Here is a 12,309-nt window from a genome sequence, read left to right as displayed (position 1 = left end):
CCTAGCGAGAGGGGGGAAACTTGGCCCTACCCACTAAACCCACTCCGGCGTTCCATCCTCTTTGCCGTTCGTGAGGGCGCGCTGGGATCGATGTATGTGTCATCATGTCATTCACCACGGCGCCCTGCGGCATTGCCCGGGCTTGCGGCCAAGGCACCCGCATAAAGAGGGGGATCAGAGACGCTTGATCCCCCTGAAACATACATACCTGTCCATGCTATTTCAGTCAGTCTCAATACAAGACGTACTGACATTGTCTGAACTAGCATGACAAATACGAGCGTTTCCATAAAAATATGAAGGAAAAGCTTTTCGCACTATGTCTGTAATGAGATACTTGTCATATGATAGTCCACGTCCAAACATGTATTATCTTTCTGAATAGGAATTATCTACAATTCATTTATAAACAAATCATTAACTTACCATTTCTTTCAGGATTGAAAGCATACCGCCTACACTCTTCGTGCAACTGACAGACCTGTTATTTCTGGATCTATCTCATAACTTATTGGAGACTCTGCCGCCTCAGACGAGGAGGCTGGCGAACCTGCAGACTCTGATACTTAACGACAACCCCTTGGGCCTCTTTCAACTACGGTAATTCAATTTTTAACTGTGCCCTGCTTATACAAAATACATTATTCAAGTCTTGCCTCTTTTAATTGTCATTATCGTGTTATAGTGCTGGCCGGTCTGGCCTAGCGCGTAGTGACCCTGCCTGCTACGCCGCGGGGGAGGGTTCGAATCCCGGTACGGGCATTTTTTTTTTTTTTGTGTGATGAGCACAGATATTTGAACCAGAGTCATGGATGTTTTCTATGAATATAAGTATTTGTATATTATATATAGTAGTGAGATACAGATGTCTGTATGAGGTATTATTGTCAATGTCAGCAAAAACTAGTGTAATTATTAATTACTAGCTTTTACCCGCGGCTTCGCCCGCGTAATAAAAGTATTCATTAAGATTTTCATTTGGATCCGTAGGGACCGTAGGTTTCTCTGTAGGTATATTTATCTGCGATTATTTCGATTGCACATAATACTTTTGCTTGCAATGATTGTAGAAATATTACACATCGACCACAGCGTAGGTAATTCTATATACGCTGGGGAAACCTTTATAAACATCCCACATAGCCCGTATTTCGACACTATGATCGGTGGGTAAAAAGTACTTTTTTCTATTATCCCTTACAATTTGAGTTTTTTGAATGATTCACGGTTATTTTCATTAGACTTATATTGACCGGGATATAGACCGTGATTACCTTTTTGATTTTTGTCGAGCTCGCGCGCTGTCTATACAACTTTAACATCCACCCGCCTTCGTCAGTTTTCGTGATCATGATGCATGCAACTGCGTCGAAATATCGGGAGCTCGACAAAAATCAAAAAGGTAATCACGGTCTATATCCCGGTCAATATAAGCCCTTACAATTTTTTACATTTTGCTTATACTTATCGCAAACGTAATCTTCGAGCAAGCAAACAACGATCGTCTTAGAGCACATTGATTGTAAGAGACCGCCGACCGATTATCCGTATCTCGCTAACGATACCCATATTATCCGTATCCGTATCCGTATCGCTATCGCTATCGCTATCGCTATCGCTATCGCTATCGCTATCGCTATCGCTATCGCTATCGCTACCGCTATCGTTATCGCTATCGCTATCCCTATCGCTATCCCTATCGCTATCCCTATCGCTATCCCTATCGCTATCCCTATCCCTATCCCTATCCCTATCCCTTATCAAGATGTTTAATGATATAACACTTTAAGTTCTCGCGCTTTGTACACATATTTAAAGTCACATACAGGTCGAACGCGATTAATTAACATTATTTTTACCTTTTTTCCCAACGTTTCGGCCAGGTTGCACTGGCCGTGGTCGCGGTTGACTGACGTCCCAGCAAAATGTCACCGGAGATGTAAACAACACAAAACTACCCGATATTAATTTATATAAATGTTCGGGGTAGACAAATAAATATAATCTACCCGCTTTTAGTTAATGTTTATTTCCCACCATGTTTATTTTAAAGGTAAAAATAATGTTAATTAATCGCGTTCGACCTGTATGTGACTTTAAATATATGTTTAATGATTTCTTATCAAGTGCTAAAATATAAAGTTTCATGGTTTTATCATTTAAAATTAAGAAATCCCATACAAACTTTCAACCTCTTTTTCAACCCCTTCATCCCTTTTTTTCGAAATAAAAAGTAGCCTATGTTCTGTCTCAGGGTCTAAAGATTGTCTGTTCCAAATTTCATCAAAATCGGTTGCGTGGTTTAAGCGGGAAAGCGTAACAGACAGACAGACAGAGTTACTTTCGCATTTATAATATTAGTATGGATTCAATGAATCTTTATTACAGGCGTGATATTATCACTCGTAGCGAATGCACTTTTCTCCTTAACGTTAATTAATCCATTTTAATTTAAATGATTTCTTTAATTAACAAAACACATAATGTACAAAAGGCAAACTTAATGCCATGAGTTATTCTCTACCAGTCAACCTTTGGGCAAAGCAGAGACGATCTATCTTTTCATTCTACAGGCAACTCCCATCCCTCCAAAGCTTGGAGACTCTCCACATGCGAAACACGCAGCGCACGCTAGCCAACCTCCCCACCTCACTGGATACGCTGTCAAACCTCTCGGATGTGGATCTGTCTAAGAACGCCCTTACAAAGGTGCCTGATGCGCTGTACTCGCTGCTTGGACTGAAAAGGCTTAATCTTAGCGATAATGAGATCACTGAGGTGTCGCAAGGTAAGAAATAAAGTCTTAAAATACTTATATGTATATATTCACTTTATAACCATTTTTAGGGTTCTGTAGTCAACTAGGAACCCTTATAGTTTGGGCTCATCCATTAATTACGTCACACGTTAAGGGGGAGGGAGGGGGTCGACGAAATGTGACAATGTGTGACAAGGGGGTGGGAGGGGTCCTAAATTTTGTGACGTCACATTTCAAAATCTACCTTAATCTAAGGGTTAAAAACACAAACTTTAAACTGTTACTTAATGAAAACCTCATAAACCTATACAAATACAGGTTATTTGTTAAGTTAAGATACCAATTGCTTTGTAGACCGATTCAAAATGTAGATGGGACTACTGGAATCTCGAGCGTTGCGGGGTTTCAATTCGAGGCACTTAGGTTAAATAAATTTGTCACACACCACGCACGTGAAAAATATGTAAAACATATACAACAATTTAGTTTGATTCATACTTTTTTTAACATCAAGGATTCAAAATCATAATTTAAACGTTTATTCTACCAGCCAGCTGTGTACATGAAGTTAAAATTTCTATGAAATTAGAGTGCAAACACTCTTGTGGATAAAATGCAACTTTGTCGTTCATTTTTGAAGTATCAAGAGAGCCTTTGTCTGTTGGTGTGGTGAAAAATAATTTAATTAAGTGGAAATAAGACTGATTTCTAACCGCTGTTTTCATTCAATAATTTCTACGTGTAAATTTGTAAAATATGTGACGTCACACTAGGGAGGAGGGAGTCTAAAAATTGTGACCAGCTGTGACAAGGAGGGGGGGAGGGGTCAAAAGTCATGATTTTTCGTGTGACGTAATTTATGGATGATCCCTTTCGCCATGTCTGTCCGTCCGTCCGTCCGCGGATAATCTCAGTAACCGTTGGCACTAGAAAGCTGAAATTTGATACCAATATGTATATTAATCACGCCGACAAAGTGGTAAAATAAAAAGTGGAAAATAATGTTTTGTTAGGGTCCCCCTACATGTAAATTGTAAAGTGGGTACTGTCTTTTTTTTTTCATTCCAGCCTTAACGTGTGATATATTGTTGGATAGGTATTTAAAAATGAATAGGGGTTTACTAAAATCATTTTTTGATAATATTAATATTTTCGGAAATAATCGCTCCTAAAGGAAAAATACTGTGTTCCTCCTCTAACTTTTGAACCATATGAAAGTAGAACTTTATAAAGACCTTCTAGGAAAATTGTATTGAACTTGATAGGTTCAGTAGTTTTTGAGAAAAATACGGAAAACTACGGAACCCTACACTGAGCGTGGCCCGACACGCTCCTGGCCGGCTTTCCTTCCTTCATTGGACGCCTGATAGCATTTCAGGGTCTCTAAAACGCCCTTAATGGAGTTCTAGACGCGCTATACTGGTTACTCGGACTGATCGAATCGCGTCCACTGACAACAAAGACGCAAACTCAGAAAAAATTGTGAACCAAGTATTTCCAATCATTTTGCGTTAAGCCCTCTTACGGCTCAGCCACGACATTGGTCTAAGCGCGACAGCGGTGAGTGGCGGCCATACATTAGAGCGAGATACAGCGATGGGACTTTTCATTCGCACGTATGGCTGCCGCTGTCGCGCTTAGACCAATGTCGTGGCTGGGCCGTCAGGCCTCACCAGGCGCGGAAGTAAAGCAGCGTGATATAGCTTATCGTGTCGTTCCGTCCTTTTCGCACTTCCTGTAATAAAGCTTATCTACACTAGTGTGCTGGGGCGTTACACCCGCAGATGTAAGTGATGAACATTTTACTATCTAAATAAGTATTTTTGGAAAAATTTCATTTTTGGCTCAAGCTTTTATCGCCGACTGTACCTACCTTTCTTTCAACAGTCATCTACTGCTCTCCGAGACGTTTCTAAAAAAACCCTACTCGATGGGGATACGACGTTTCATTTCAGAGTTCCTATGACCACCTTTCTGCTCCATCATCCTCCATAATATTGCATTGTCACGTGATTTACATATGAGTGCAAAATTTCAGCTCAATCGGAAACCGGGAAGTGGGTCAAATTTAGGTTCTACGTTTTGACGCACACTAACATACTTACTAACAAGGCAATAAGTTGAATAAAAGCTTTTAAAAAGGAAAGATATTTGTCTATCTTCTTACCATCTCAATAAACCCGCATCCTAATTGGTGCGCTAAAATTGGGATCCGACCCGAACCTGGTTCTATTTTTATTATTTTATTATTTCCTTTATTCATTTTCAGTCTTATTTTATTTATTAACTAGCTTTTTCCCGCGGCTTCGCTCACGTTAGAAAGAAACAAAATTAGCCTATGTCACTCTCCATCCCTTCAATTATCTCCACCTAAAAAATCATGTCAATTCGTCGCTCCGTTTTGCCGTGAAAGACGGACAAACAAACAGACACACACACTTTCCCATTTATAATATTAGTATGGATTAGTATGGATTAACACAAGATTATACAGTTTACCTAAGAACTATGTCCCATGAAACAGTTTCCACGGTTTGACTGTGAGCTCGAGCTACAAGGTTCTTTTTTTGAGTAGAAGAGACATTTACGGCTCAGCCACGACAATGGTCTAAGCGCGACAGCGGTGAGCGGCGTCCATACATTAGAGCGAGACACAGCGATGGGACTTTTCATTCGCACGTATGGCTGCCGCTCACCGCTGTCGCGCTTGGACCAATGTCGTGGCTGGGCCGTTATGCAGATTTTAGTTATAGTTATGGCATAAAATATGTCAGCCTTGAAGAACAACAAAAATAATAAAATAAATAAATATTATAGGACATTCTTACACAGATTGACGGTGACGGTAAGCTCAAGAAGGCTTGTGTTGCAGGTACTCAGACAACGATATATCATCATCCTCCTTGCGTTATCCCGGCATTTGCCACGGCTCACTCAGACAACGATAAATATAATATACAAATACTTATTCATAGAGAACATCCATGACTCAAGAACAAATATCTGTGCTCATCACACAAATAAATGCCCTTACCGGGATTCGAACCCGGGACCGCGGCGTAGCAGGCAGGGTCACCAAGTGCTAGGCCAGACCGGTCGTAAAAAAGCAACTCTTTACCACTTCTACCCATTATCCATCATGCAATTTAGACCAATACCAGCAATATCTAGTTATAATATTGTCCATACAAGACAACACTGTATGCACATTTTGATGAAAATTTTTGCTTTTTAAATTGTATCTTGTTTTTTTTTTAATGCATGTTAATTATAAAAAAATGCATGTAAATTATGGGTTAAATTGTGGCGTAGGCGAGAGGCTGCTGGCAACCTGTCACTGCAATGTCACAGTTTCGTTTTCTTTCAACCCCTTATTTGCCAAGAGTGGCACTGAAGCTTTAGTAGTTTCATGTGTTCTGCCTACCCCTTTATGGGATACAGGCGTGATTGTATGTATGTATGTATGTTAATTATAAGATGTAATAAAATGAGCGCTGGTAGCCTAGCGGTAAGTACGTGCGACTTTCGTTCTGGAGGTCGCGGGTTCGAACCCCGGCTCGCACCAATGAGTTTTTCGGAATTTATGTGCGAAACGTCATTTGATATTTGCCAGTCGCTTTTCGGTGAAGGAAAACATCGTGAGGAAACCGGACTAATTCCAATAAGGTCTAGTTTACCCTTCGGGTTGGACGGTCAGATGGCAGTCGCTTTCGTAAAAACTAGTGCCTACGCCAAATCTTGGGATTAGTTGTCAAAGCGGACCCCAGGCTCCCATGAGCCGTGGCAAATGCCGGGATAACGCAAGGAGGATGATGATGATGTTAATTATAAGATGTAATGTTTTGAAAAGAAGTGGCCCGCCGAGTTTCTTGCCGGTCCCACAGTGGATACCCCCACCCAACGGAGGGGGGACTGAAATCTTCTCGAGGCTGAGGCGTAGGGTTAGAGCCGGCGTAGCTTTATTTGACGTTCATATGCGCATTGTGATATGCCTACTTGGAAAATAAAATATTTCATTTCATTTCACTTGCAATTGATTGATGCTCCAACCATCTCATTAGAATCGTAAGCAGCATAACAGATGTGCGGATGATAACGTATTCTTCACACTTATGTAAGCAATTTCTCCCAGAGCCGCCATTTAGTACGGAGCGTGTCGCATGCCATTCCCTGACTATTAATACATAGACGAGGACTTAATAAAGACAATCTTTTTAATGACGATTCAGCGGTTTTACTTCACTTGACTACCAACAAGGAAAGGTGTCCCCCTCCGATTTGATTGATTTTTATGTCTGTTATCTAATAGAGTAGTCTCAAAATAACGGACACGTCTTTTTTTATAGCGGCCCAAACTCATTCTGTTGGGAGAAGTTGTTCTGAAAAGTGAACAAACTCTCTTTTGTAGGGTTCCGTAGTCAACTAGGAACCCTTATAGTTTCGCCATGTCTATCCGTCCGTCCGCGGATAATCTCAGTGACCGTTAGCACTAGAAAGCTGAAATTTGGTATCAATATGTATATCAATCACGCCGACAAAGTGGTAGGTAAAATAAAAAGTGGAAAAAAAAAATGTTATGGTAACCCCACCTAACCTAACTTTTGAACCACAAATTTTAAAAATATGAAAATAATAACAGAAGTAGAATTTTATAACAACTTTCTAGGAAAATTAGGTTGAACAGTTTTTGAAAAAAATACGGGTAACTACGGAATCCTACACAGCGTGGCCCGACACACTCTTGGCCGGTATTTTTCTTCATAGAGATTTGTGATTTCGTTATATGTCGATCATGAAAAAAATGGACACTTCCTTGTAAGACAGTGCTTTGAATTTACACACAAGGAATTTAAATCAGGCTTTCTTAGGAGTCCTTATATCATGTTTATTAGAGATCCGCAGTATGGCAAGTACTGGAAACATATTTATTGACGTTGCGCTTTTAATCTCTGTGACTGAAATCGAAGTCTTTCATATTTACTGGTCTCTGAATATTAAAAAAAACTAAACACTTAGAGAAATGGAAACTTACTTAATTCAGTCGAAAATATGCTATCTTTATTTTATTTATACAAACTGTTTATATCTATGTCTTTGTAGAAATAATTATAGGAGAAAGGATCACGTGGGCTGAATACTTTTTTGTCTGTTACATCTATAGACGGGAATGCACCAAAAAATAAAAGAAAAGTGAACACCAAGACGATATCTAACAGATAACCATTCATCGTCATCATTCATTTAAGAGTTAGGGCCAGTTGCATCAACCACATTTGACAGACACATCATCGTCACGCAGCAGAGGTCTATAGAACTTCCCATAAAATTAAAATTAACGAATGATTTAAGAGGGGGTAGAGCAGGGAGAATTTTCAGAATCTGTCAAATTACCCCATTACACACACAAACACCCTTCACTCACACTACCTCAATTTACTGTGAAAGGTCAGTGACCCTTAATTTTTTTCAAGAGTGTTATTTTGAGTTTGTAGTCAACTACTTACCTCCTTTGAGAAATTAAAACTGTAAAAAAGGTAGCATACAAGAAGACAGAGAAAAAATTCGCATCATCTAGCTTTCCTTCTCTGTTCATGTCTCATGTGACTTAAATTTACCTAAATATGTAGATAACGTTCCTTACTCAGTTGATTGTTTATCTAGGTGTATTTCAAATTACTTTGCACTTCATTTTGCGTTACTTTTCTATATAATATTGTCTTCGGTTACCGCGATAGTTACTCATGAAATAAAACTATGGAAACGGATTAAATCGCGTATAATGAATTTAAAATACATCCCGACGTTTCGAACTCTTTACAGCGTTCGTGGTCAACGGGTGACTGAGGAAAAATTTAAATGTGCAAAAGCTACCCACTTACAAGAAATATTAACGAACCATGACCACAAATAATATAGATTTCTAAGGCAGGTTCACACACTATTAATAAAGCTAGTTATACAATATTCAAAAAATTTTACCATTACTCTGTTAAAAAATAATCAACCAATTAATCTACACAAAATTGACAAAGAAACAAACTGCAAATGTCCAACACCATACAACACAAATGCCTCACAGCCTTCGTCGTGCTTGTTCCATTATCAGATGTACTACTGGATCCCAAGCCGGTGGTGCCTTAGAAATCTATATTATTTGTGGTCATGGTTCGTTAATATTTCTTGTAAGTGGGTAGCTTTTGCACATTTTAATTTTTCCTCAGTCACCCGTTGACCACGAACGCTGTAAAGAGTTCGAAACGTCGGGATGTATTTTAAATTCATTATACGCGATTTAATCCGTTTCCATAGTTTTACTTTTCTATACTTACTTAGATTAAAAATCGTCAGCCTGCCTATCCCCGCAAACATTATTCAAAGTCGTATGTGAAGGCCGATACCTCCAGGCAGACAATTATGGTCGCGTGATAAATGATAAAACATTCAGCCCTATCGCAGTATTTGTAAGTGCAATAGGGACGGTCCGATGTTTTATCATTTATCGCGCGACTATGATTGCCCTGCAGGTCTTCAGAGGCCTGTGCTGTGCATTACGTATATGCGGGTTGTATTAAAGACTATCAGATATTTTCTTTATTCTTTTTGGTCGTTAGGTTTTTTTATCATTTAGTTTGATACAAAATAAAGTATGTGTATAAAATAAAAACCTAATGAATAGAGTACAGCTAGCAGCAGTCAAGTCAGAGACACAAAGAAAGACAGGGAATATCGACGCATATCTTATCCCAATACCGCCATCGCCATCTGCATCAGACTCTTTATCTTACCCAATTTCCGAGTCTCTTCTCTAAATTTCAGTTTCTTGAGTTGAAAATGTTGAAACTCATACTTAGTAATAAATAAAACACAAAAAAACATAAAAATCACAATATAATTTTAAATTATAGCTTAGGCCCTGTACCAGTTGCAGTCGCCACGTCTGTAAAGTCCCTTGTAGTTTCTTTTAAATGGCTAAATACCTAGATGTTATGTCATAAACATCTGTGACGTGACTGAAAATTAAAAAACATCGCTCAGAGATAAGGTTCAAATTAGCATGGCAAAAAATACAACAGTGCAGTCAAAATACGAAAAAGCAAATGTCAATGTCAATATCACTGCCGTATTTCAGACAATAAAGGCTGTTTTCTCAAATATGAAAAAATCTCAAAAGCAGGACTTTATAAAGACTTTCTAGGAAAATTATTTTTAACTTGATAGGTAGACCAATTTATAAAAGTTGTACGAAAAAAAATTCTGAACTAAGTTTGTAACTATAAATGAAAAGCATTTTTATCTTAGATTGCATATTTTAGTATCGTAACGATTTTTCTTTCAAATAAAAAAAGAATTATTAGAATAGATTCACGGTGTCTACCGTAAACTGGGGTTACATTGACCAATTTGGGAATTTAAACTTCTCTAGCTTCTACATGTAATGGGTAGCTATAGCTAGCTTCTACATTTAATGGGTATTTTTATCCATTAAATGTAAAGAAAGAAAAAAAATGGGGCCATCAACTTTTTTAGTCTTTTCCTGCTAAAAATCTAGAAAAGTAACAAAATAATGTACACAGAAAAAAAAATTATGAGATCAAACTTAAACTGACATTGGGGTTACTTTGATACCCTATGTTTTTTTTAATGGTAATCGAATGTAACCCCTTGCAAAAGTATTTTATCTCAAGAAAAGATAAAAAAACGGTTCGCACAGTCAAATATTAGAACTCTTTAATGCTATTTTGGGGTTACTTTGATCAAAAATAAAAATTACCTACCATCTTCGAAAAACCAACTTTATTTGTAATTGTTTCAATATTTATCACACGAAGAGATCAAATCATCTGCCTCAACTCAACAAGTACCGTGACATAATCAGACAATAATCAACTATGTGTCATTATGGTCAATGTTACCCCATGCAAGTGATCAAAGGCACCCCACAGAGTAAATCATTAGTAATAAATGCCTAGTTTGACTTTATGATACAAAACTCAATACTTACAATGGTAGGTATAGCTAAGCAGAAACACATTTCTGGCAAGCTACTTAATATTCACTGTGAACCTTTTACTTGAATACCACTACGTTAGTTTAGAAGTTATTTAAACATGAAAAATAGCAACAAACTATGCTTATATTTTAACACGTTATCCGCACTGCCCACGACCATACTTACTTGTTCACTGCGTCAGAGCACCATTTATAAAGGTTGGTTTAAGGTTATCATATGTGTAGATTTCGATAAATTTATTTTATTAATACATAACCGACTACTCACCAAAAGGGTCAACCCTAGCACTTTTCCCTATTCACCCCAACGTTAGGGTGAGCGAAAATTACTAAATAAAACGACATATTTTCAAAGACAAACCGAAGTTCACACCGCTGGAAGATTTTTTGTGTAAAAAATTAGCATGGAACATATAAAAAAAGTGCTATCGACGTTCAAAAGTCGGTTTTGGTCCTATTCAGCACAAATTACGGTAGTTCATACCCGTTCCGACCCCATGTACCCAAAATCTTTAGAAAACGATGTACTAAGTAGCCCAAATTGCAGCGCCGTCTCTAGATGAATTGGGTTACTAATTTATGCAAACTACTTAAGTCGCAATAGATGTCATTTCATTTAGTATTTTAGAGGTAACTAGTAAAGATAATTTAGTTTTACAATTGTGCGAAAAAAGATTCTAATTTGGCCAGATTTTTTAACCGACTTCCAAAATTCAAAAGGTTATAAATGTATAGTTTTTTTTTAATATCACTTCTGGTCCAATTTCAAACCCCACAAATATTAACGGCAAACTGATAATGACATTAAGTTTTTTTGAAATAAATTTGTGACATATGTGGGTAGTTTAGTAATTATAGGCACCGACTGATTGTGGGTAGGTTTATATTTTCGCTCTCTGCTAATAAATCTTGTATGGAACGGACGTGTTTTCTTTGGTGCCTCTTCATCAGTGCTGATCTTCGGCTGGGAGCATACCTTACAAAATTAAATGCCAAAAAAAAAGTTTATCAGTAAAAATTACTTATTTGAAAATAAAGTCATAACCGTTTTCATGCTTATACATTGAAATAGATATCACGCACGAAAGTAAGAACGACAAGGCCCCCTGGTGGCTGAGCCGGGAATCGAACCCGCCATGTCTCTCGCTATACCGTAATCCTCTAAGTGCCACTTGCACCAACGAAGATGGAGGATTAACCTGAGGGTTAACCCACTATTTTACATGGAATTTGACAGTTGACAGCCCACTAACCCTGAGTTAAGTGGTTGGTGCAAATGGACCTTATAAGATTCATATACGAGGTGGTCAAAATGTGCCTATCAGAGATAATATACACTAGAGAAATTTCGTTGGGTACCACACGGCGGGCGGGTGGCCTAGTGGTAATGACGTTAGCTGCGTAAGCTGAAGACCCGGGTTCGATTCCCGGCTCGGCCATCAGTAGGCCTTGTCGTTTTTTCTTTCGTGTATGATATCTATTTCAATTTATGTATGTATGTATGTGAACACTTTATTGTACATAAGACAAGTTAGGACATA

At 38.2% G+C, this 12,309-nt stretch overlaps 1 protein-coding gene across 1 annotated transcript in view; it reads left to right on the top strand.

Moving 5' to 3' along the window:
• LOC125230583 (protein flightless-1) overlaps nucleotides 1-12,309 on the top strand; it is a 47,429-nt gene that overhangs the window by 1,584 nt on the left and 33,536 nt on the right. The window contains exons 4-5 of the mRNA XM_048135778.1: nucleotides 439-600; nucleotides 2,574-2,788. Of these exons, the coding sequence (XP_047991735.1) occupies nucleotides 439-600; nucleotides 2,574-2,788 (377 nt within the window). The remainder of the gene's footprint in view (nucleotides 1-438; nucleotides 601-2,573; nucleotides 2,789-12,309) is intronic.

The sequence above is a fragment of the Leguminivora glycinivorella genome, chromosome 10 (genome assembly GCF_023078275.1).
Source record: "Leguminivora glycinivorella isolate SPB_JAAS2020 chromosome 10, LegGlyc_1.1, whole genome shotgun sequence".
Lineage (NCBI taxonomy): Eukaryota > Metazoa > Arthropoda > Insecta > Lepidoptera > Tortricidae > Leguminivora > Leguminivora glycinivorella.
The sequence above is the reverse complement of the archived record's forward strand: the minus strand, read 5'-3'. Positions and strand labels throughout refer to the sequence as shown.